The 24,326-nt window shown below is 58.0% G+C and overlaps 1 protein-coding gene across 6 annotated transcripts in view; it reads right to left on the bottom strand.

Moving 5' to 3' along the window:
* Positions 1 to 3,298: 3,298 nt before the first annotated feature.
* SH3BP2 (SH3 domain binding protein 2) overlaps positions 3,299 to 24,326 on the bottom strand; it is a 34,275-nt gene continuing 13,247 nt past the window's right edge. For 2 of the 6 annotated variants that reach the window (XM_055326433.1, XM_055326435.1), the window contains exons 2-14: positions 23,262 to 23,312; positions 13,665 to 13,804; positions 12,346 to 12,448; positions 10,890 to 11,007; positions 10,554 to 10,624; positions 9,643 to 9,737; positions 9,369 to 9,437; positions 7,271 to 7,925; positions 5,808 to 5,919; positions 5,517 to 5,572; positions 5,129 to 5,210; positions 4,087 to 4,146; positions 3,299 to 3,919 (exon numbers count right to left, since the gene is read on the bottom strand). In XM_055326433.1, the coding sequence (XP_055182408.1) occupies positions 3,782 to 3,919; positions 4,087 to 4,146; positions 5,129 to 5,210; positions 5,517 to 5,572; positions 5,808 to 5,919; positions 7,271 to 7,925; positions 9,369 to 9,437; positions 9,643 to 9,737; positions 10,554 to 10,624; positions 10,890 to 11,007; positions 12,346 to 12,448; positions 13,665 to 13,800 (1,695 nt within the window). In that variant the 5' untranslated portion in view covers positions 13,801 to 13,804; positions 23,262 to 23,312 and the 3' untranslated portion in view covers positions 3,299 to 3,781. Of the gene's footprint in view, positions 3,920 to 4,086; positions 4,147 to 5,128; positions 5,211 to 5,516; positions 5,573 to 5,807; positions 5,920 to 7,270; positions 7,926 to 9,368; positions 9,438 to 9,642; positions 9,738 to 10,553; positions 10,625 to 10,889; positions 11,008 to 12,345; positions 12,449 to 13,664; positions 13,805 to 14,014; positions 14,415 to 15,357; positions 15,378 to 20,734; positions 21,427 to 23,261; positions 23,313 to 24,326 lie in introns of those variants that run through there. The other 4 variants (XM_055326432.1, XM_055326431.1, XM_055326437.1 and 1 more) reach the window with 4 other exon arrangements.

Raw genomic sequence — 24,326 nt, 5'->3', positions numbered from 1 at the left:
CATAGCAACTTTTTAGGCTGCACATTTGTGCTTTGCTCATTTTTCTGAATGTGTGTTTTGCTGTATAGGAAATAAAATGAAAAAGGAGTGTGCTTCTGCTCTAAGTGGTTGAGCTTAGACCAGAGCTGAAGCCGGAGGGGGATGTTAGGCAGCCTTCAAGGATTTGTGAGGAGCAAAGGAAGGTCTGAAGGAAGTAGATGGTTTGGGGTCTGCTCTGTGTCTCAAGACTCTCCATCCAGGGGCACTAGGGTGTCTCAGTTGGTTAAGCGTCTGCCTTCAGCTCAGGTCATGATCTTGGGGTCCCGGGATTCAGCACTGTGCCGGGCTCCAAGCTCAACCCGGAGTCTGTTTCTCCCTCTGCCCCTCCCTCCCTCCCTCGTGCTGTCTCTCAAATAAAATCTATTAAAAAAAAAAAAAAAAAGACTCTCCCTCTGGTGAGAGTGTTGCTAGAAGGTAGCCTAATGGGGGACAACCACTACTGACCACCTTGAAGGTCACTGCCCCCCTGGACTGGCACCCTGAGTTCCCCCCATCAGGCAGTCATTTCCAGGGGGAGGCATAGGGCAGGCAGGCAGACACAGGGAACTGGGTGTGGCAAGTGAGGGGCTCGATGCCACAGGGTCCCAGCCAGAGACAGGTCCTCCCCTCACTGCCCTCCTCTAGAGATACATGGATTTGGTGTAAGTGGCAGCTCTGCTTCATACTCCTTTGTGTGTCCTTCATGTCCTCCAGACCTCCTTCAGGAGGCCAGTCCCGGTGGGCACTGGGCGAGAAGCCCCTAGGCCCCAGGCTGTTGCCTCTTCTCCCCTGGTGTCCTGTCCCGCCACCGGTCCCACCAGGGTGCAGAGAGAGCCTCCTTGGACCAGCAGGGGGCGTCTCCGCAACGTGACTCAGAGCGGGGGCAGGGGCCAGAACAACTCAGGCCTTGTTTTTAAGATTTATTTATTTAAGAGAGAAAGAGAGAGGGAGAGAGATGATCTCAAGAAGACTCCATGCTGAGTGTGGAGCCCAATACAGGGCTCGATCTCATGCCCCTGAGATCATGACCTAAGCTATAACCCACTGTGCTGCCCAGGCACCCTCCAGATCTGTTTTGTGAGGTCTCTTCTGGTTCTAAAAGCATCTCTGTTCACAATAAAAATCTCTATTAACAGAAGGTATAGTAGCTCACTCTTTCTGATCAACTGTAAAAGTAAAATTATGTTCAGTCATTGGCTTGGAGCAGCTTCCCAAAGGGTCTGGGGCCTTCCTCAGGCCCAGGAGTTGGACCTATCTCTGAACTCACTGTAATGCTCAACAAGGCAATGAAGACTCTCTGAGCCTCAGCTTCCCCATCTGTAAGATGAGGAAGCAGGCTAGCCCCTGAAGCAGGTCCTAGGCCTCCTCTTATTCCAGAACTGGGCCCAAGGGGTAAAGCAGAGGGAGGCAGGCCAGTTTTGTTACCCCTGCACTGGGCTGTGGCCCCAGGGCGCACCCAGAACTGTGTAGACCCTCCACATGACTGTCAGAAGCCCTGAGGGGAGATGGGGAGGTAGGCAGGGGCTGGGATCTGGGCTCAGAGCAGCAGAGGACAGGTCACATGGTAGTAAGTAGCCCACCTGGAACTTGGATCCAGAACTCTGACCCTCCATTTTCTTACTTGTAAAATGGGCACACGGCAGCTTCTTCTCCAAGCAAACTATGTCAGTACCCATGGGGCTCAGCACCTGGAGCCCAGGAGATACTTGGCAAGTGGTAAACACCTTCCAACATTATATGAGGAATAGAATGTTGATGGCAGTTCTCAGGAGGGAGCAGAGCCCTCTGGCCCCTCCTTCATGCTAGTGACCATACCTGGGACCCCGCAGCACACACTCTTACAGCTGAGGCCCTGGGCCCCTGGGGCAGTTCACAAACAGGTGGGAGTCTGTCCTGGACAGGTTTAGGGCCTGGGAGGAGAGGTAAAGCCAGTTCGGGCCCTAGGGTGGACTTTGGGCAGTCACAGGCCTCAGCTGTCACTAAGATGTGACCAGAGGACCTATCACCTGGCCCTGGGCCCCAGATCCCCCCACGCCTTCCAGCTCTGGAGTCTTAAAATTTTTAGCCACTGAGCTGGCCACATGTGAGGTAGAAGTAATAAAGTATCCCATATGCGGTAGCACATCACTAGCAAGCAGCGCCCCAGGCACTGACTGGAAGCTACTTTTCTGGTCCAAATCCCCCCTTCAAATTTTTACAGGAAGGGAGGCTGCAGCCACAGCAGGGAACAGCATGGTTCCATGGGCTCCCCATGCTAGTTCAGGGCAGGGAGGGCAAAGAACTACAACCGCAGGAAGGAGGGATTGCTGGTTCCCAGAGATGGAGTGGAATGCCCGAAACTGGACAGTGCCCCTGCTGACACACACACCTCCACCCACCCCCCACACCCCTGCCAGGATTGAGAGGAAACATCTGCAGTGACAGTGCTGGATACTTGGTTCCTGGAAGCAGATGGCTGTCATCCCCCCAGCACCTCTCCTACCCACTGTGGCCTCATCCCTCCCCCTCCTCCAGCACACCACGCCATCCTCCAAAACATGCCCAGGAGCACAGGGGAAGGAAGTGCAGATATAGGGCCCTCTCCAGATGGTGAATCCTTGGCTGGGGACACAGTGCTGTCCTGGGTTCGAATCTCACACAGCAAACTTCTTTCCCAACATGAGGTGCAGGGAAGACCTGATGCTTTTAGGATCCCTGCCAGGCCTGACCCTAAGCTGAGTCTGTTTTTACACATACACAACAATCCAGCCTGGATGGTCATGCCAGGGAACATGGACGAGGGAATTCCACAGCAGGCAGAGAGGGGCAACCAGAGCCAGACTTGGGCTGGGTGCTGCCCAGAAGACCAGGCATCTGGGGACCACCCTCTCCACCCACGTTTAGCCTCTTTGCACTCCTCTGTGGCCAAGACTTCCTCCAAGAAGTCTTCCTGGAGCCTCCAACAGGGTTCTAAGCTCCCCACCAAAGCCAGTGTGTACCCAGCTGTGTCCTAGGAACCACTAACTATAGATGTGGGGACCTTTCAGCCCTACAGTCCAATTGCCTTATACCTGGCCTATGGCACTTCAGAGATTATGCTGAGTCTAGACTGCCTGAGTCCAGGTCCTTTTGGGTTACTAGCTATGCACCCAGAGCAAGTTCTTTAACGACCTGTGCCCTGAAGACTACCACTCCTGTGGCTTCCTGTGTTGAGCTGCTAGAGTCACCATTTGGATGTGGGTGGGGGTACTCAGTAAGGCTGGTCATCCCCTCCTTCCCAACAAAGCCCTGGCCACTGAGGCAAAGGTCATCTTTGCTTTATTGTACATCAGTGGCCCATCCTGGAGCCTGGTCTTAGAGTTCCTGGGGGCCAGCCCTGCTCTCAACCCCAAATACCCCAGTCCTGCCCAGCTCCCAACACAGTGCAGGGTTAGTGTGATAGGGGAGTTGGGGAGGGGCGGGGATGACCACAGTTCTTTTCCACAAAGTCCAGGCAGGGCTCAGTCCTGGGAACCCCGCTCCTGGGAGGTGGGGTAGGGTGGGCTGCATGGCACAGGAGAGCCCCCCAGTCCTCTGCAGTGCAGAGCCTAGCCTAGCCCCATGAACCCAGCCTGCTGAGTGGGGCCTGGCTGGGCAGATTCTACAAGGTATCTGTTGTGGAGGCCCCGGATCGGAACATGGTGCTCACTCTGGCTCATCCTCCCATGCAGGCCTGTTACATCTGTGTGGCCTGGGGTCACAGCCCCAGTGGTTTGTCTCTGCCCAGCAGCATGTGTCGCAGGCGTCACCTGGGCCTCGTGTAGCCGTAGGGGCGCTGCAGCAGCAGGCTCTGGTGGCTGGGCAGCACGTGGGTATGGTAGTGTTCCACGAGGCTGCCCACACTCATGAACAGGACCTCACCCTCCAGGTAGAATTTAGAGTCCTGGAAAGGAGAGAGAGAGGTAGGGTTGGGGAACAGGGGTCTCCTGTGACACAGGGTACTCAGCAACAAGGATGACAGTCAGGCAGGCTCCTAGACGCCCTGTATCACTTCTGCGCCTGCAGCCTCCTGTCCCACCCAGGGCCCTGGGACGGGGCCGGCCTGCCCACCTTCTCAAAGATGCGGTAGTTCCTCACTTTGTTGGAACTTTCATCCCACACAACCAGAACCTGCAGGGAAAAAAGCAACAGATGGATGGGTAGGCAGAGGCCTCGCAGCTGGTCCTGGGGCTCTTATGGTAACCTAGGGAGGAACACCGACAGAAGGGTCGAAATGGGCAGTTCCCTGCTCTCTGAGGAGACTCGAGTAACAGCAGCAGGTACCTGGCTCACCCTAGGACCATTTTTGACATACATGGGAAAACCGGGGGTGCCTCACTGGCTCTGTTGGAGGAGCGTGCAACTCTTGATCTTGGGGTCGTGGATTTTTTTTTAATTTTTTTTAATTTTTATTTACTTATGATAGTCACAGAGAGAGAGAGAGAGGCAGAGACACAGGCAGAGGGAGAAGCAAGCTCCATGCACCGGGAGCCCAATGTGGGATTCGATTCCGGGTCTCCAGGATCGCGCCCTAGGCCAAATGCAGGCGCCAAACCGCTGCGCCACCCAGGGATCCCTATTTTTTAAATTTTTGGGGGGTGGTCGTGGATTTGACCCCCACTGTTAGGCACAGAGCTTACTTAAATCAATAAATACATAAATAATACAAAAAAAAAAAAAAAAAGAAAGAAAAGTGAGGCTCAGTGAAATCATGCAATTCACCCTCGGAGGAGCAGAGGCACAGCCAGCCGACTTGCAATTCTCCTGCCCCAAGAGCCTCCCCTTCAAAGCACATGAAAAACCCGAACCCCATTAGAGTTCTGGGAGCCCCCCCTGCACTTCCCTCCCATCTCCCGCCTGTGCTGGGGGGCCAGCCACCATCACCCTCGGTGTGCAGACTGTGTTCAGTTCCTGACAACAGACAGGGCAAGGACTGCTGGGCAGAGACCCCAAAGACAGGAGTGCTTGAGGCGCCCAAGTTGGGGAAGTGATGTCTATACCACAAAGCGCTCTGCTGGCTGTCAGCCAGGGTGTGGAGAGCCAGGGGAGCCCAGCACAATGCAGCAGTCCCCCTAGGGTCTGGGCTCAGCAGGGTGACTGTTGGGGCACTTACCTTCCCTGACTTGGTAGAGGAGTTCCGGATGCAGTAGAGTCCATCCTGGGGCTCTCCCTGGGGGCTTGTGGCTTTGAACAGCCTAAAAAAAGACAGGTGTGTCAGCAAATGGACTGTCCTCAGAGACAGTCTCTCAGGGACCCGCCAGCCCCACTCCTCAGTGTGGGTTTCAGTTTTCTCACTATTCTGCAACACAGGTTCCAAGAGCAGCAGGCTACAGGAGGGCTGGCCTGTGCCGGGCCCGGGCTGATGGCACTGCGCACTCAGGGCCATGTACCTGTGCTGGCAACTGCTCAGCACCGAGGCAAGTGAGGGGAACAGAAAGAAATGCAGGGAGCCTAGTGTCTGCAAAAATAAGGATTTGGAAAAAGAAGGGCTTGGTGCTAACCTTTCCACTTCACAGGATTCCGTGGTATTGATAAACACAGAGCTGGGCAGCGGCACCTGGAGAGGCCAGTGGTGGTCAAGGTCAGAATCAGAGTCAGGTGGTGCTTGCAGTCAGCCCCTGCCACACCCACAAAAGGCTGCCAACTTGTGCCCAGATCTGGGGCTCTGCACCATGCTCCTGCCCTCCCCAACTCCAGCGACCTGGGGGTCCTTCTCAAGATACCCAGTGAGGGGTTGCCCTGGCCAGCAGCTCTCTCTCGGCCGCCCACCATGGCTGCGATCTGGGCCCCACCTTCTCATAATCCTCATCAGAGTCCTCCCCACCAGCGTTGTCGGCCTTTGAGGGTCTTCGGGGTTTTTCAAAGGAGAAGCTCCTGAAACTCTGCCCATCAGGGGGTGACCTCCTGGGAGGGGAGCAAGGAGAGGAAGGCACATCACTGTCATTCCCCGCCCCCCCTGCCGCACCCTCCACTCCCCACCCCCATGTACCCTGATGGTTGTCAGAGGCCCATGACAGGCCCTTGTTGACTGCCCTGAGGCCTGGAGACCTAAACTGGGCTCTGGGCTGCTGAGGACACTGGGAAGAGGGGCCCTGGGGGCCTGAACTCTGATGTCCTCACACCAGAGACAAGTGTTCTGGATGCTGTTGAAGAAGGCCCCAGGCTGGAGGAGATGGGGAGGCTTGGCTCTGGCTGGAGCGCCTCTGCAGCTGACCAGCTCTGTGACCTTGGCCACATCATGCCCCTCCCAGAGCCACAGAGAATGGATGAATGTGAGTGGACGGAGCCCACAGGACACGTCCCACACATGCGGTCAGGTGGTCCAAAGTCTCCAAGGTTTCAAGGAGGATTCAAAGAGGCCACTCTGGGCTGTGGGCTGCTGGGCTGTGGGATGATCGGCCCTGGTACAGACAGGAGTCTGTACACAGTCTGCGCCACTGTGGCCCCTCATGAAATGGAACCATAATATGGCACTCTCCCATGGACAACAGAGCTAATGGAGTCCTAGGAAGAAGGGTGCCAGGGTCAATGGTGTTCAGGGAGTACTGCGTAAGCACACCCACTCAAGGCTTGCCCCTGTAGCTCTCAGAACCTTCATGGTTGGAGGCCCCAGACATTGCTGACCACAGGCTGCTGGCATGAATGACACTCTGAGCATGGGGGTGGGGGGGGAACACACCAGTCCCCCAACACCACCCAGCAATAAAGAAGAAAGTGTTTTGAGCAGACCTCACGGGTGAGTCACCAACATACTCCACATTCTGGAAAATTCCCAATCAGGAAGAGCACAGAGGCACCCTTGGTGGCTCAAGAGCCCCAGGCAGGGCTGGGAAGGAGGGTTCTGGATCAGGAAGGCCTGCAGTGGCATACTATTTCCAAGGGGCTCACAGCCCAAACCCCTACCATCTATCCCAGAGCCTGCAGTCAGCTCTGACAGCCCCTCCCTAGACCCTGCAGGGGCATCAGATTGCCCAGTACACCCAGAGGAGGCTTATTTCCCCAGAGACCCTCTCGTCCACCCCCCCAGGCAGCATCAGGCTCCAGGCCCACCACCCACTTGGCTGACATTTCTCTAGGGCAAGGGTGGGTCAGGTGCAGGGGAGGCTGCTCAGCCTAAGCCTCCCTGCTCTTGTACTAGGGCTGTCTGGTCCCCGTCATGGACAGGGAATGCCAGAGACAAGGCAGCCAGGGCACCAGCACGAGGACCTGCCAGTTGGGGAGGGGTCCCAGGGGCATGAGCACCAAATGAACTCACTGGAGATAGGGGAGGGGTGGCTTCTCTGACCTCGGCAGGACTGCTGGCTTGGCTATGGCCTCAGGTGTGGGTAGCTTCAGTCCAGGAGGCCTAGGGGCCACAGCAGGCACGAAGAGTCTGGGCTTGACCACCTCCTCTGAGGGGGCCTCTTCAGCCATCTTTAGGAACTTGGGCTTATTGGCTGGCACCGGAGGAGGTTCGGGTGTCTGCGGCCCCCGGGGGGACAGATGAAAGGACTTGAGCTTGTCACAGTTCCTGGAGGAGGTGGTGGCCATGCTGGCAGAGCTGGAGACAGAGCCAGTCCCGTGGCCAGGCACTCGGGGCTCTGAGCTAGGGCTGGCGCTCTCATGGAAGCAAGGCGGTTTCCGGAGGCTGGGCACAGGTGGCAGGTGGCCTACTGGGGGGTCACTCATCCTCCGGGGGGCCACAGACACCCTGAGGCCAGCCTCTGGCCGCCTCAGGCCCAGCAGGTCCCTCTTGGAGTCCTCAGAAGTCAGGCTGGCATCAGGGAGGCCACGCTTAGGGGGCGGGGGTGGCAGCAGAGGGCTGGGGCCCTTGGAAGCAAAGGAGTGAGCACGGGGCATGTCAGAGAAGGCTGGCTTCCTGGGTGTGGGCACAGGAGGCGGGGGGTAGGCCGGAGGGTGGGTCAGGGTGTCTGCGGAGTAAAGAGACCCAGTCAGTGCACAGGTGTCACCTGCTGGAGGCTGGGCCACCACCATTGACCTGCACCACCTTCCCTTCCTCAGCCACCCCCCACCAGCAGCCCACACAAGCTCCCTGAGCCATCAGCTTCCCGGAAGCAGAGGTGAGAGAGAAGAGGCAAGGGGGACTCCTAGGACTTCGCTTCCGCTGGGGGAAGCTATAATTCCCAGGGACAGAGCTGAGGAGGAAGGATGGGAGCAGGTCGGGAGGTAGAAGGTGGTTGTGTCTGCTCATGTCGCAGGACACACTGAAAGGGTGCCGAGTGCGCTGTTGGGGCACAGGTGTGAGGTTCAGAGGAGAGATGCTGGCTGGAGTCCCCAGGCTGTCCGTGACACTGGCTGTCCCGGTGACCTGAGGCTGCCGGGAGAGGAGTGAACACGGCCTGAGTCCTGGGGTGGCCTGACTCGTGCTGATGGCACTGAGTGAGGTGGGAGGGGCCTGGAGCAGAAGGTACCTCTGCAAAGTGCTGCATGTGAGAGTGGGGACACCACTGGGACCCTAATGAGATGTTTTGGGGAGGGAAGGAAGCCTGCTTGGAGTGGGGACTCAGAAGGGTGGGGAAGGGGTGGGCTGGCCATGTGCAGGAGCACTGGCCCCGAAAAACAAGAGAGGCCCCTAAGTGTTCATCTCTAGCCACATATGACCGCAGTTCAGGGTGGGACAGATGGACACAAGATGGAGCCATGGGCCTTGTGCTGGGGGGGAAGTTGAGGCACATGGCCTGCAGGTCCTGGTGGTGTCCCCAGAGGGAAGGGGCCAGTAGGAGGGAAGGGGGCCGCACCTGTTGCATTTGACAGGGGAGGTGGGGTTGAATGACAGAAGAACAGGGTGGCTGGGGTGGAAGGACTGTCCCAAGTGCCCAGGACAGTGGAAAGGATCATGGGATGGCAGGACAGAGGCACGGCCCTACCCCAGCTGACCCTGTGTTTGGCTGTGACACATATACGTGATGCCTGGTACATGGCTGCTCCCTTGCTTGGCCACTGGGTGGGAGTGGGTCAGTACCTGACAGGCTGGTCTGCAGGTGCTCTGGAGAGCCATCAGCCACAGGCGGGAGGCCCTGCCCTGGCCCCACCCACTCCTCAGGGTCCCTCCTTCCCCACTCTCAGCCCCCAGGACCACCACTAGCTCAGCATCACACATGCAGCACCCCCACCTCACACATTTGGAAATCACCTCCCCACTCCGACCCGGGCCAGCTGCAAAGGCAGGGACAAGGTGAACAGAGCCAGCCAGAGCATACATCTCTTTTGTTCTGTCCCTCCTAAAACCTGGGCCACGACAGGGAAACTGAGGCCACCCAGAGCAGTAGTCAGGCTGGCACTCCCAGCCTGGGAGGGGCCCTACCTGGGTTCCACCCCCAGGAGCCTCCCAGGCTCACAAGTTGCCCACCTACCCTCAGGCTCCACAGGCTCCGGGGAGTCAGGCTCCATGTATGAGTCGTCTTCATCCTCATGCTCGTAGTCTGAGGCGGATAGAGGGTCAGACCCCAGGCAGCCCAGGCCCAGCTGCACCCAAGAGTGATGGGGCAGGGGCCCTCAGAACACTGGGAGCCAGGACTCAGGGGAGCACAGAGCAGGGTATGAACCCAGGACCTAGGCTGCCTCTCCTCCTTGGCAGGGGAGGGTATGCAGAGGTGGGGGGACAGGGTATGCAGAGACAGGTCTTACCTTCATTGTCTGTGGGGTATGAAGAAAGGCTGATGTCCACAGGTCGCTCGACTGCACCATAGAAGCTGTCCGTGTCTGAGCTAGAGTCACTGAAGCTGGGGCAGGGGTGGGGCAGTGAGCACTGGGTAGGGGTAGCTCCTCTGCACTCACACATAGGGATACACATGCACACCCTTGGCTGTGTGACACATGCACACAGACACAGACACATGCACAAACACGACACACAGAGACACACAGGCATATTCAGAGCTAGACACGAAGTAAGACTCATGCTCAAACAAGCTCCTCACGAGTGATAAAAACAGACCAAGGGACTGGAGGCCTGGTGCCTCCCTGCCACTGCCCTGCCTGGCCAGATGGTGCCAGCCCTCAGGGCTCCCCCAATACCCCACCTACTTTGCCCTGGGGGCTGCCATCAACACTGAACTGAGCTGTTCAGGGTACAGGGCCAGGGAGCTTTGGGGTCAGGCAAGCATCTGTGGCCAAGGCCTCCGTCTCAGCTCCAAAAGGACAGGATGGCTTCTGCTCCTGCCCAGAGGACCTCTGCTGCCTGCTGTGCCTCCTCTCAGTGAGGTCACCGACGCCCAGAGGGACTGAGCCAGTGCCCCAAGGACCCGCTCGCTCCCCTCTCTGTCCCAGGTGGGCCCAGGTGAGCATCGGGACTGGGAAGCGAAAGCTCTGAGCTGCTGCAAATACTGGGCCTCCTACGTGGGCAGGCAGGGTCACATGAGACGCCTGACCTGAAACTACCAAGGGGTGTGTGTGAGGGCACACACACACCCACAAACACACACACGCACACAGCCTGGCTGGCACCTTCTGGGAACACTTCAAAGGAAGGCAGACACGCATGTGAAGCCCAGTGGCCCTGGTGACACCCCACCCACCCCTCCCATGCGCAGGCACACCTGGTGTCCAGGGACAGCTCCTTCTTCTCATGGAAGTGCCCAATTTCCTTCCGCAACAAGGCCATCCAGCTCTGTGGGTCAGGCAGGGTCGTAGTGGGTGTACTGCTGCCTGGGGCAGGGTCTGCCCAGGCTGGTCCGCACGAAGGTCAGGGAGATACCCTCATGGGCCCTCGGCCTACTCAGAGCTCCACCCAGGACAGCTTCTGAGTGTGTGGTGTTGGTGCCAGGCCCTGGGCTTCAGGAGGAGCACTGAGGCACAGCACCCACCCAGCCCCATGTCCCTGCCACATCCCTTCACTGGCCCTGTCAGCTCCCCACTCCTGAAGGCAGGCTCACCTTGCGCTCATCCTCAGAGGAGGCCGAGAAAAACCACGTGCGGTGCTTCTTGCTGATGTGGACGATTTTGAAGGGGAAGACGTTGTTGGACGTTGTCTCTTCAGCTGCCCGCATCACCCTAGGGACACAGAGTCTGCCATCACCACCCAATCAACATCGCCTGGACGGGTCCTGACACGCAGCACCCACTGTGCCCCCAAGGACACGGGCAGGTCTAGATGGTCTGCCCTGCTGATGCTACAGGACAAAGGCCTTGATGCTTCAGGCAGAGGGAAGCATGTAAGCAAAGACAGGCACCAAGTGGACAGGGCTCTGGGGTTGGGGAGGTCATCCTGGGAACAGCAGCCTGTGAGGCTCCAATCCAAGGACATGTCACCCTCACTGCTCACCAATGCCACTTTACTCAGAGGCCACCTGCCCGCCTCAGGCAGGCCTGCCTGTGGGGGCCCTAACACGTCAGCCTCAGTCCTGCCCCTGCTACCCTAAAGCATCCCGGAGAGCATCTGAGGGATGTGACTGACTGTGGCTACTCTCCTAGCCAGGCTCGGGGGTTGTAGAGGGATCACAAGTCTACCATGGGGGAGCCCCCATGGCAGGTACCTGGGGCAGGTGTACCCATCCCCTGGGGTAAGGGTGAGCACCCACGGGCTGAGGGTGGTATGTAACGGGAAAGGAAATATCCCTCCCTGGGGGATTCCAGAGCTCTGATCCCCAAATGCCCACTGGCAGCTTCAGCGGTGGCTCGGCTGGCCTGGAGGCCTGGCATGGGGCTAGTGCCTGCGCAAGGCCCCCACTGAGCTTGTGGCCAGGGTATAGGCCAAAGCATTGAGTCACTGTCCTTATAGGCAGGAGGGGCTGGGCCCTCCCAGGGAGTTGGAGGCACAGGCAAATGCCACAGGGCGCCGGGCTGGTAGTAGAACACTAGGATCCAGAGCCCAGAAGTCACTCTTTGTCCCTGCTCTGCAGGCCCCTGATGCTGTGGGGTGGGCCCTCACTTGCCAGCATTTCCCCATTCCACCTAGAAGGCTCTGGCTCAGGGCCCACCTGCCCATCAGCAGACGGCCACTCATGGATGGCCCCAGCCTGGGAGGCCCTGAAGCCAGGCAGGCCTGAGGCAGGGTCTTGGGGGGTAGTAGGTCCCTGGGCCCTTGGGAGTGTGGCTGTGATGGAGTGGTGGCTGGGTGAGCAGGGAGAAGGGACACAGAAGTCACTGAGAGGGGGCCGAGTGGGGATTCTGGAAAGCAAGTAGTCCCAATGCTTGAAGCCTGCTGAGAACAGAACAGCGGAGGCCTGAGGGAGACTGTGAGGCAGCCATATGGAGGCTGAGAGCAGGGGGAAAGGGGGAGAGGCTGGATAGAACCCAAAAGGGTGGAGTGGGAACTGTCTCGTGATAGCCTGGACTCTCTGTGGGCAGGCACGAGGGATCTGCTGGGGCCAGTGGGCAGTGGGCACTCACCGGTTATAGCCACTCAGCGAGAAGGCACCCTGTGGGGAGGCAGACGTGCTGCTCTTGAAGTAGTAGATGCATCGTTTGTGGATGATGACAAAGCGCAGGGGCCCTGCAGTGTAGTAAGGGCAGAGGGTCCACTCAAGGGGCCACTTCTAGAGGCCCTGGGGGATTTACGGCAGACCTCCCGTCCCTGAACCCCACTACATGGAAGGGCAAGAGCTGGGCTGGTGTGCTGCCCTCTCCCAAGAAGTCCACTGTGGGGCCAAATATAAGCAACCCATGGCAGGCTGACCAGCCCTCAAGCACCACCCCCAAGGCAGGCCTGGCCCCTCCCAGGGAAGTGGTAGACCAGACCTTGACCAGCGAGGCTGGCTCAAGGAAGGACAAAGCCAGGCCAGAGGCCATTGCCAACTCTTTCCACCCTAGGATGGCAAAATGAGGGAAGGGGCAAAGAAGCCCAGAGAGTTTGCCAACAAGAGCCACCAGTGTGGAGCTGAATCCCAGGCCAGACCGTTATACTGAGCACTCCCACATCCCACTGTCTCAACCCAAGCAGTCCCTCCCAGCCTTAGGGGCAGATGAGCTACGGCCCCTCCTTGGAGGCTCCCTGTCCAAAGAGCAGAGCAAACCAGTTGGTGCTACACAGAACCAGGGAGCCCAGCCTGGGGTACCCCAACAAGGCAGCACAGAGCCAGCGAGTCCTTGGTGGAGGACACAGCTGGGACGAAGGCATGGGGAACTCATGCCTGGTCAGGGGGACAGGCAGGGCTCTGATGCTCTTCTGCCTTCAATGTCTTGACACCTGGGCATCTCCAGACCTGGGGGCTCCCACTCTCTCCCAACCTACTGTCCTGGGAACCAGAGCCTGGCCTCATGCAGCTCTGGAAGTCCAGCACCCAGCTGGGTCTTGACACAGAGTTCATTGCAGACCAAGTGACCAACCAACTCACTGAACACCCACTGGATAGTGCAAGGCCAGATGTACCAGGCCACTGAACAGCCCCAGCCCCTGATTGCAGACTGAAGCACCCCTGGACTGCCGGTCAGCACTGTGCACCAAATGCCCATCCTACCTCCACTTTGCAGTAGCACCCCAAATCATCCCACAGTCCTGGGGAATCAGGAGACTGACCTCAGGTCCCCCGGGGGGTACTGGCTACCAGAGAGGGAAGGAGACCTCTGGAGGTTCCACCACATCTGAGCAGAGGCTCAGAGAGACAGGTTGCTTGCCCACAGAGGCCCAACAGGGCAGTGGGGCAGTAGGCTGGGGCTCAGCTCTGTCCATATATCCTCCTATTATGCTCCCAGCCACCCAGAGGACTTACATCGGAGCAACTGCAGCTGGGTGCCACCCTTCTTGTGCAGGTAGCCAGCTTTGGCCACGCCACCAGGCATGGTTAGCAAGTTCTGGGCACCAATGGCCTTCATCGGGACAGGCCAGTGCATCTCCTCAGCCGCCATGAAGCTGGAAAAAAAAGAGGAAGAAGACTCACCTCAGCCAGGGCTGGGGGCATGCAGTGGGAGACACCACCAAGATCCTGGAGACAGCACAACAGGTCAAAGCAGCAAGAGGTGAGGAAACTTCAGAAGGCCCCCGGCTTCCAGGTGGGACCCCAAGGAAAGAAAGGGCCACCTGGGTCCACTTGGTCAGCCCCTGGTCTATTTGGCCACACACCTGAGAACAGAGTGTGTCCGTCCCCACTGTCACTGGTCCATCCAGCACACAGCTGCTGAACTCATATTCCATAGGGGCTAGAGCAGTGAGTGAATTCAAGAAACCACTGGCCCAGGTAAAGTCAGGCCATAACCACCCCAAGTCTGAGTGCCAGGTGAGCCTCTGATGGAGGTGCCAGGGAGGGCTTCCAGGAGGTGACTAGGGTCACAACCTAATGGATACAAAGAGGTACAGGGGTGCGGGCAGGCCATGGCATCCTCTCCATCATCTCTGACCCTCAGTGTGGAAGGGGTGAGGGACATGGCCTCTAAATGCCCCTCTCCACTCCTGCCTGCCCTCAGCCAGCTTCTTTCCATCCCTTTCTTTTTTTTAAGATTTTTTTTACTTTATTTATTCATAGAGACAGAGAGAAAGAGAGAGAGAGAGAGAGAGAGAGAGAGAGAGAGAGAGAGGCAGAGACACAGGCAGGGGGAGAAGCAGGCTCCATGTGGGACTCCATCCTGGGTCTCCAGGATCACGCCCTGGGCTGCAGGCGGAGCTAAACTGCTGTGCCACTGGGGCTGCCCTTTCCAACCCTTTCTTAAGGCCCTGAGACCAGGAAAGCAGGTAGCCAAGAGTCCCTAGTTCCCATTCTGGCTTAGCTTTCTGAAAGATCCCCAGGCCATAGTTATTGGAGCTGTAAGTGGGAGGCACACAGGACACCCTTGTCAGCAGTGGCCACAATGACTATCCGGTGGGTTGATGGTATCCTCTGTCTCTTGGTCACCAGCCCCCACCCTTGTCCAGCCTTTGCTCATCCTAGCTGTTCTCCCTGAAACATGCCAAGGCGTTGCGCACCCTGACCTCTGGCTGGAATGACCAACCACTACCCCTCCTCACATGGAGAACTCATTTATCCTTCAAGACGCAGGCTGGGAATCCCCTGTCCTGCGAGGCACCTCAATATCCAGTCCTATTCAGGACCTCCCCCAAGCTGGTCCCTCTGAGCAGCACACCCTCCTCCCTGCCTGTGTCTGTCCTCAAGGAATCCAGAGGCCCAGTCCGGGGGGGGACTCCTGCCACTGCAGCCCCCTACTCCCCAAAACACACACAAAGAAAAGCACAGGGCTGCCGGCAGACCTCCTGCAGACACCGGGCTGCTCGCCGGCCTCTGCGCAGGGCACGCAGGCTGCGCCCCTCGGCTCCGGGCAGACGAGACCAGTCCCCGGCCGGGCCCCCAGCCCCAGCCGAGGCTCGGGACGAGCCCCCCGCCCGCTGCCCCGGGACAGCGCCCCGCGCGGCCGGCCCACGCCCGCCTTTGTTCCCCCAGGAAGCGGGGCTGGCGCTCCGGGCTCGGTACTCACGGCGTCCACGCGGCGGCCCGCCTTCCCTGCGCGCAGCGACACGGCTCCGGCCCGCGCCCCCCGGGGCCCGCCTCCCCGCCGCCCCACCCCGGCCGCCCGCGCCCCGCGCCCGCCATGCCGCGCCCCCGCCGCCCCGCCGCGCCCCCAGCCCCGCGGACCCCCGCTCCGCCCCCGGCGGCCCCGGCTCCTCCCCTCGCGCGCGGGCGGGGCGAGGGCGCGTCAAGTGGGGATCCCGCGCTCCGCCCCGCCGCCCCGCGCAACCCCGCGCGGGGCCTCAGTTTCCCCAGGGGCGGACGTCCGCGAGGCCAGGCTGGCCCAAGCCTGCTAGGCTCCCGGCTGCCTCTGGGCGGGGGCGGGGGGTGAGGGCCGCCCGCCCGCCCAGGGTTGTGGCCTGTGGCCGTGCGGGTGAAGTGGTCCGGCTGGTCGGCACTGGGGATCCCGGTGGGTCTCTGGGTCCTCCTGCCCGCTCTCAGGTGGCTTCAGCTTCTGCCACCATGGGCCTCCACCCCCGCATTCCCTGCAGGACTCAGAGGTCCAGTCCGTGGCAGCTCCCACCTCTTGGGTAGATGTGGCTTCTCTCCTAGGAGACCCCCAGGCTGGCCTAAGGCTGGTGAGGGTCTTGCAGGCCCCCCAGACATTCTGCTGCCTCCACCTCCCACCTGCATACAGGCTGCCGGTTAGATGGGCCAGTCCTGGCAGCCAGTAGCTAGAGGACCTTGGGCCCTGCTCCCACCCAGCTGTGCAGAGCACCATGCCTTGGTTTCCCATCCTTCACTTGAAGCTGGCTGTCCATGCCCCTTCCCACTGCAGCAAGAGGCTCTGTCCCACCTGTATGCCTCTGTTCCTAGTGCCCTTGCTAATCCCTCCCCTGGCAGCATACTCTGCCCTCAAGGCCTCCTGCTCCTCCCAGCCACCCTGCCTGGGCAGCCACTCCCACCCTGTCTCAGTCCCCTCCCCTGCTTCCATTCTCTCCCTCCATCATCCTCACTCAGCAGCATGCTCCCCCCCCCACCCACACATGCCATTCCCATCACTACTTTTCCAGATCCCCAGGGCCTCTTCCTGTGCACTTGGCCTTTCCAGATCTGGTCCCCATGGATCTTTCTCAGGGGATCTCTTCCTGCCCTCCACCTCCCATGCATCTGGCCATCCAGACCTTGTGAATCCTAAATCCAAAACCAGAACTACCAAGCACCACCTCCAGGCTGCAGTTCACAGGTTCCACTGCTTGCAGTTGCAACCACACTAACGCAGCCCCCAAGAGTTGGTTCAAATGAACACCAATCCAACATTAACTCCTCCAAAAAACAGAAGAGAAAGGAACTCACTTTCTAAGGCCAGCATTATCCTGACACAAAAACCAAAGATATCACAAGAAAACTACAGACCAATAACCCTTATGATTATAGACATTAAAATCCTCACCAAGGGGTGCCTGCATGGCTCAGTTCATCAAAATACTAGCAAACTGAATTCAGCACCATGTAAAAAGGCTTCTACACCATGCTAAGTGAGACTTATCCCAGGAATACAAGTGTAACACTTAAAATTCAATGATCGCAATACAACATATCAATCAAATAAAAGATAAAAACCACACGATTATCTCAGACACAGAAAAAGTATTTGACAAAATCTGACAATCTTTCATGATAAGAACAACACTCAACAAACTAGGAATAGGAAAAAACTTCCTCAACATGGTAAAAGATGTTTATGAAAAACCCACAGCCAACATCATACTCAAAGGTAAAAGACAGCAAGCTTTCCCCTAAAAGTAGGGACAAGGCAAAGACATCTGCTCTTGCCATTTCTATTCAACCTGTACCAGAGGTGCTATTCAGTGTAATTAGACAAGAAAAAAGAAAATAAAAAGTATCCAGATTAAATGAAGAAGTAAAACTATTCACAACTTACATGGTTATGTATATAATACATATCAAGGAACTCACTAAAAAGTTATTAGAACTAGTTAATGAGGGATCCCTGGGTGGCGCAGCGGTTTGGCGCCTGCCTTTGGCCCAGGGCGTGATCCTGGAGACCCAGGATCGAATCCCACGTCAGGCTCCTGGTGCATGGAGCCTGCTTCTCCCTCTGCCTGTGTCTCTGCCTCTCTCTCTCTCACTGTGTGCCTATCGTAAATAAATAAAAATTCAAAAAAAATATTAAAAAAAAAAGAACTAGTTAATGAACTAGCAGGATATAAGATCAATACACAAAATCCAGTCCTACTTCTACATACTAGCAGTGAACAGTCCAAAAGTGAAATGAGAGTTAGTTCAAGTGTCCCCTCTTTCAGGTGGGCTTCCCTGACCTCTAGGGGGTCTTGTGTCCCTCTGTGGGGCTAGCACAGCTTTCCCTCCACATAACACTGACCACACTAGCACATCACCATCCCCCATCCTCACCAGCTCAGGCCCAGCACAGAGGGGGCACCCAGGGAGCTCCAAAGGAAGCATAGAATGTTGACCCTGGAGGGTGGTAACAACTGCAATTGCCTGGAAGGCACAGAATGCCAAAATACAGCCCCCATTCTGGTGTACCCATCGTCTCTGATCTGTAAGACCTGGCATGTGTGCTAGGGCAGGGGCAGCATCTGTGAGGACACATGGAACTCACCATTTCACCTGGTTCCACACGTGGGGGAAGCTGGAGGAGAGGAGTTATAAGGCAATCTACAGCCCCACTTCGGCTCAGCTCAGGCGCCAGGCCAGCACAGGCCTGTGAAAGCCTTGCTCTTGCCTGGCCACAGTCTCTCTGTGGGCAGGATGAGGGCTCTTAGGCGGCCACTGACTGACCTTGGGTGGGGAGGTGGGTGGTGACAGAGTTAGGTTGCGCCCTACCTTCACCTCCCCCAGGATTGTCCTTGCTTCAGGGACAGATGCCAACATCCTCAGCTCCTCTCAAGAGGTTGGACCACCCAGAGGGAAACCCACCCAGATGCCCCCAAAGCTTCCCCCCCCACCTGGTTCTGCCCTGCACCAGGGGGTCAGCTGGTTTGGCATTGGACCAGGGGCCAAGTGCCAGGCCAGCCTGGAGCAGAAAAGGGAAGGAAATGGTGGCTTGTGGGTAGGGGTGATGACGACCATTGTTACTGAGGTGACTACACAGCTTTGGGGACTTCAGTCCAGCTCAAAGATTCCAGCTCCATGGTGCCTGGGAAAATTTAGGGGAGTCCCCAGGAAACTCCCATACTCCTGGACAGCCTGGCCTTCCTGGTTACCTCCTTCTATGCTCATGGTATCACCCAGCAGCCTGGTAGTTAAAGTCCACTCCTTTATCCCATGGGCTCAGCAGTAAGGAGCTTCTGTCCCTTCTCCTGCAAGGGTAGACACAGCAGTGGGGGCCCCCTCACACCACGCTGAGCCACCCTGGGTGGGAGCTGTCAGGGAGCCCGGGTTCAAATCCCACCAGGCCTTCCTCCACTGAGCCTCTGCTTCCTCTAATTTAAAGTGGGTACAGAGAGTCCAATCTTCAGAGCACCCCAACACACCTCAGGGCGTTAATCTCTACGGAGGAGGGTACTGAGGCCACCCTGTGTCAGCACTAGGTTCCATCTGTTCCCCACAGCTCAGAGGGGCTGTCTGGGGATAGGATTCTGATGACACAAGGTGGCCAGTATGGTGGTGGCTGCTGGGCTCCAGGAGCCCTTCCAGAAGCATGAGATCTTGTGTGCTCGAGTATGCACTGGGAAGACAGAGACCTCAGGCACACTCTCTGCCCTCTGCTCTTCACTCACCCTGGACCTTCTCTTCAAGTTGAGATTAGTCTAGGTGACCAAGGCCTGAGGTGCAGGGCAGATGGGTGAACAGTGCTGTTCCACGGAGACGGGCCCCATTGAGTTCCATGAAGTACAGGGTTTGTGGGTCTCACCCTCCATGGGGCTGTGAGCCCAGAGGCGTGTGGTCATTGCCAGCACCGGCCCACAAGTGAGCTGAGGCTCTACCAGCTGGTTGGTGCCACAGACCATGGGCTCAGAGAGCTCACAGCCCAAGTGCAGGTTACAGTGTGCATACCGGTGTATGTGCATGCATGTGCACAGGTGTGAAACTGTGCAAGAGAGTGAGCAGGGACTCTGGAGGCCAAACTCCTGCATCTCTCCTCTTTCATACCTGCAGACACAGCCCTGGCTATGGTGAGGGAGCTGGTGCCTCAAGCGACCACAGTGTCAGGGGTTCCTGTCAGTGGTGACCAGATTGGCCCCCTTATGGGAACTGCAGGACAAGGAGGGGCCAGGGGTCCCTGACTACACTCACACACACTCACCCCATACAGTCCAACTCATCATATACAAGCACATACACAATGGTACACATGCTCACTCATTCTCACATACACTGGAGTGTACTATATACTCACACATGTACTTGTGGGCTTACACTGATATACACACACACTCATTCACTCACTTGTATGTACACACACACACAGCCTCCAGAGACTCACAAGACCTTTTGTGGGTACCCTCGGTACCCTGGGCTGACAGCCCAAGCATAGGTCAGAATCGTCATGACCACCCTCCAGCCCCACATGCGCCCATGGCCAAGTTCCACTTGAGGCTTGGTGCTTTAGTCCCATTTCACAGACTAGAACAGTGGGCCTGGGAGAAGCACACTGGGCACTCACCAGTGGGCAGGCTCTGCCTTTTGGGGATCTCCCATGTTATCATCTCAACATCCCCTGACGTGTGAGCCAGCAGCATCATCCCCACGCCACTGATGAAGACACCAAGGGTCTGAGCGGCTGAAAAACTTGCCCAGAGTTACACAGCCAGGGAACAGTGCGGGGGGGGGGGGGGGCGCTCATCAGGCACAGCCACTCCCCTAGCCAGCCCCCAGCAGCCGCAGAGCCCATCTGTTCTCCCCTTTCAGGTCCCCCCTGCTTTCTCTTCCCAGAATCTTTCTCCATAAGAGAATCAAAACCAAAAATCTCCTACGGAGGCTGGAGGCCAGTGAGCAGCAGTACCAGAGGGAAATGGCATGACCTGGTTTCATAAGGAGAGCCCCTCACCCCCTCAGCTCTGTGCCAGACCCCCAAGCACACTCCCCAGGCACACACACACACACACACACTCACTCTCATCTATATTCACAAGCTCACTCAATGCGTGTGCTCACAGGACCCAAACTGCAAGCCCAGAACCCCCCACCCCCGGCAGCATATACGGTGGGAAGGTACGCCCCAACCTTCAGCCAGATGCAGGCTGAGCAGCACATGGTGGGGGGCAGTGGAGTTCCCACTGTGCCCCACTCGGCTCTTGGGGCTCTCCTCAAAGCTTATCACTCTGGAGTCCAGAGCTCAGCTTCCCCGGCCAGTTCTGCAGACACTGGGCCAGTGCCACCTCCCGAGTCCCCAGTCCCAGGGCAGCCCCACTGACCTGATAGCACTGACCCAGCACATGGCTCTCCTCTTGTCTGTTGACGGGCTTGGGGCAGGTTTCCTGAGGCCCAGAGAGGCCATGTGACTCAGGGGTCACAGGGCACATCTGCAGCAGGCCTCCCCCAGGTAGGGAAGGCCTGCTGGCCCCGCATTGCTCTGAGCACACTCCCGCTGACAGCCGCCTGCTGCATCTGGGGCCTGTGGCCTCCAGGGCTTCCTCCCCACCGACACTTCCTGTTGCCTGTTGCCGGGTCCTTGGGCAGCCCCAGCTCGCCAGCACTTCCTGCTTTCTGTCATCCAAGGTCCCAAGGCCAAACCGAGGCCCAGAGCTGCACCCTTTGTTAGTGCTGTCAGGTCTGCTGAGTTTTTAGCCGACCCCTCCTCCCAACCCATCCTGTGGTCAGAAACCACAGCTCTCCAGGCCCAGGGGCAAGGCTGGGTCTGTCCTGGTCCCCAGGGAGGAAGCTCCCCGCAGGTCCCCTACCGCACATACTCCAATGGCCACTTCTGCATACTTGGCTTCTCGCCAGCAAACCACCAAAGCTCATTCACAGCCCGGGCTCTCAGACTCACCTCCTTGGCTCCAGAAGCCCCCTCCCCACACCAAGAAGCTGAGGCTTCCACCCCAGGCAGAGAGCTCACTACCTCCCTCTCTGCCCTTTCATACCAATGGACCAAGGAACCAGGTTCCCGGCAAGGCCCAGGCATTTCCCTTCCCCCTCCCTCCCTCATCTACTACAGGCCTCCCCCATGCACCTGCCAGGCTTACATACCTCTTGTGATCACCACTCCCTGCTGGCCCTGCCAATGCCAGGCTTGCTCCTGCCACTGCTTGACCCTGCCCCGGGTCCCACTCAGGCTCCTCCCAGGCCTATGCTGCCCCACCAAGGAGGGCTTCCTCCCCTGCCTAGACCCACAGCCGAGAAGTTGGGGAGCAAGGATTCAAGACCAGGCTGTTTGGTGCTGAGCCCCCACACCGTCTGGCCCTCCTCTCCTGAGCCTGGGCCTCAAGGTCTTACCTCTCCCACAGAGGACAGGGCAAGCCAAAGGAAGGAGCACCCCAGGACCACCCGTACAGAAGGATCTGAGGGTCAGAGAGGCCACAGAGCACAGGGTCCCCGGGAGTTGCTATCTCGTCCAGCAGGTTTCCTGGGGCACATCCCCCACAATCGACCATGCTGGCACCTAGCCATCCCTCATTCTTGTAGTTGGGGCACTGGAACTCCCGGGCTGGGGGGACCTCTGTCCCCCACTTTGGTCGCAGCCCCAGACCTCTGCCAAGGCCCTAAGCCACCTGGAGGACTGTTTGGGGTTACAGACTGCTTGCTGTCTCTTGGAGGGTGGGAGTTTAGGTTTCCTGTTTGAGCTCTCCTCAGGCTGAGCGTGGCCCCCCCTGCCCCCCCCAAGCCTGTGCCAGCTTCAATGCCCTCTGGTGGCCAAGGGCAGACTATGCTTTTGGCAGAAAGATGGCTGGGACAGACCTTACATAGCAAGAGGGAGGCTTTGGGGGGTGGGGGGGCTTCTTCCTCTTCTTCCCCTTTGCAGCCTGCCTGGGGTGGACAGAGAACCCCAGAGCAAGACACAAGACACACTCTGGACACTTGGCCTACCTCCTTTCTGTACTACCCATGTGGCCTCACCCTACTTAGCCCCTCTGAGCCTTAATTTCTTCATCTGTGCAAGGGATGCTGAGGGTTGAGATAAAGTAGCAGGGTGAGGAGCCCCTGGGCCATGATCCAGCCAAGACAAGCCAGGGGGGCAGCGCTGGGCTGGGCACTTTGGCCTCAAGGGGCTAGAGAAGCTGTCAGGCCCAGCAGGCACTAGGTCAGGGGAGGCCTGGGAGGGGGGCAGGTCTGACAGAGGAGGTGAAGTCTGCTGAGAGGGGCTGGGGTGAAGGAGTCAAACACAGGTCAGGGCTCAGGACACCATCCCAGGGTGGGGAGGAATCCAGGGGCAGCAAGGTGGCTGAGGCCCAGGAAGGCTGAGGGACAGGTGTAGGGGTGAGAACCTGCCGTGATAAGAATGAGGAGCCAATGGCTCTCCCTGGGATGTACAGCCCTCACTGGACAGATGGAAGTATGGGTAAGCAGGCCTGAGGTCAAGGCAGCAGCCAGGGCCTCCCCCGCCCTCACCCCCTGGAGGGCCCTCCAGCTCCTAAACACAGCAGAGTTGAAGTGGATGGAGGGGCATGAATGAGGTCCCTGTGGGGGTCAGACTAATGTCGGCTAACCCAACCCTAGTTGGAGTTTCCTATGGGGGCTGAGGTCAGGAGCCCTGGGCTGCTATGTGACCTCTGCAGACTCCTCTTCCCTGGCCTCAGTTTCTTCATGGGCCCTCCTATCTCCTGAGAGGTCCTCAAACCTCGCAGTAAATAACACTGCCATCTATACTCCTGAAAACAGAGCCTCTCCAATAACAGCATCTTTTACGGTATGTAGAAATAGCCAGGGAAATGATGGCACACCAGGTGCCCCAAAGTCCTAGGCATGGAAACCACTCAACCACACTGGATGTAGGGCACTTACCCGCGGGGGTGGGAGGGGGCCAGCAGGGCCAGGCAGGGGCTAAGGGTCGGCCTGGAAAAAAAAGAGAGAGGGAGAGTTTTCAGTCTGGGTTCCCAGGGTCTCAGCCTGCTCAGGAGCAAGGCCGACCCCCAGCACAGTGCCACCTATGTAGCTGGGCACAGAGTTGGCTTCACATCTGTGCTCACAGCGCATGAAGCTGGTGCTGGCTTCACCTGCACCTCCCACGAGGACACTGCCATTCAAGAGGATGGTGCTCGCCAGGCTGACGGCCAGAGAATGGAGGTGTGAGGAATGGAACCATGTCCCTAGGTACCCCAGCTCTCGTGCCCAACCTGGTGCCTGCCTGCCACTTTTGGGGGCAGCGCAAGTGCAAAAATTGCCAAGGAGGGCCTTCTGGGCTCAGGGAAGGGCGGCTGGTGCCCATACCGGGGGAAACCTCAAGCTTTCAAAGTAAGATGCTTCATATCAGCCACTCCTGCAGGGCCTGGGTCCATCCGTCCAAAGCCAGCCCTAGGACCCCTATTCCCTGAGCCTCACTCTTCTCTCCACACCTGGGGCTGGAAGCTGCCTTCCAGAACAAGGCTGCCAGGAGGGTACTAGGCAGAGGGAGTGGGTAGTGTAGAAGGCAGGGCCCTGCCTTGGGTCACCTGGTGTCATGAGCTACATGGGGGTCCCCAAAGAGATATGTCTAAGCCTTAGCCCCCAGGAATTATACATGGGACCTTATACAGAAAAGGGACCTTTGCCTATGTCATTAAGGTAAGGATCTCATGATCTCATTCTGGATTAGCCAGATGGTCCTGAAATCCAGTGGCAAGTGTCCTTAAAAAATGAAGAGATAGAGGCGATCCCCAGGACTCCCCATTAGCCTGGGTCCCACCAAATCTCCACAGCCAGGTTGGTGCCTGGTCCACAGCAGGGCCCGAAAAACAGATGGATGGATGGACAGATGAGTTCAGAGTTATGTCTGCACACACGACCATCCCTCTACATGGTCTAGGCTGTAACTAGCACGTGCCTAGCCTGGCCCTCAGAGCCACAGTGAGGAATTGTGACTTAGAGCTA

This window comes from Nyctereutes procyonoides, unplaced genomic scaffold (genome assembly GCF_905146905.1).
Source record: "Nyctereutes procyonoides isolate TBG_1078 unplaced genomic scaffold, NYPRO_anot_genome, whole genome shotgun sequence".
Lineage (NCBI taxonomy): Eukaryota > Metazoa > Chordata > Mammalia > Carnivora > Canidae > Nyctereutes > Nyctereutes procyonoides.
This window is presented reverse-complemented; position numbering and strand designations above follow the sequence as displayed.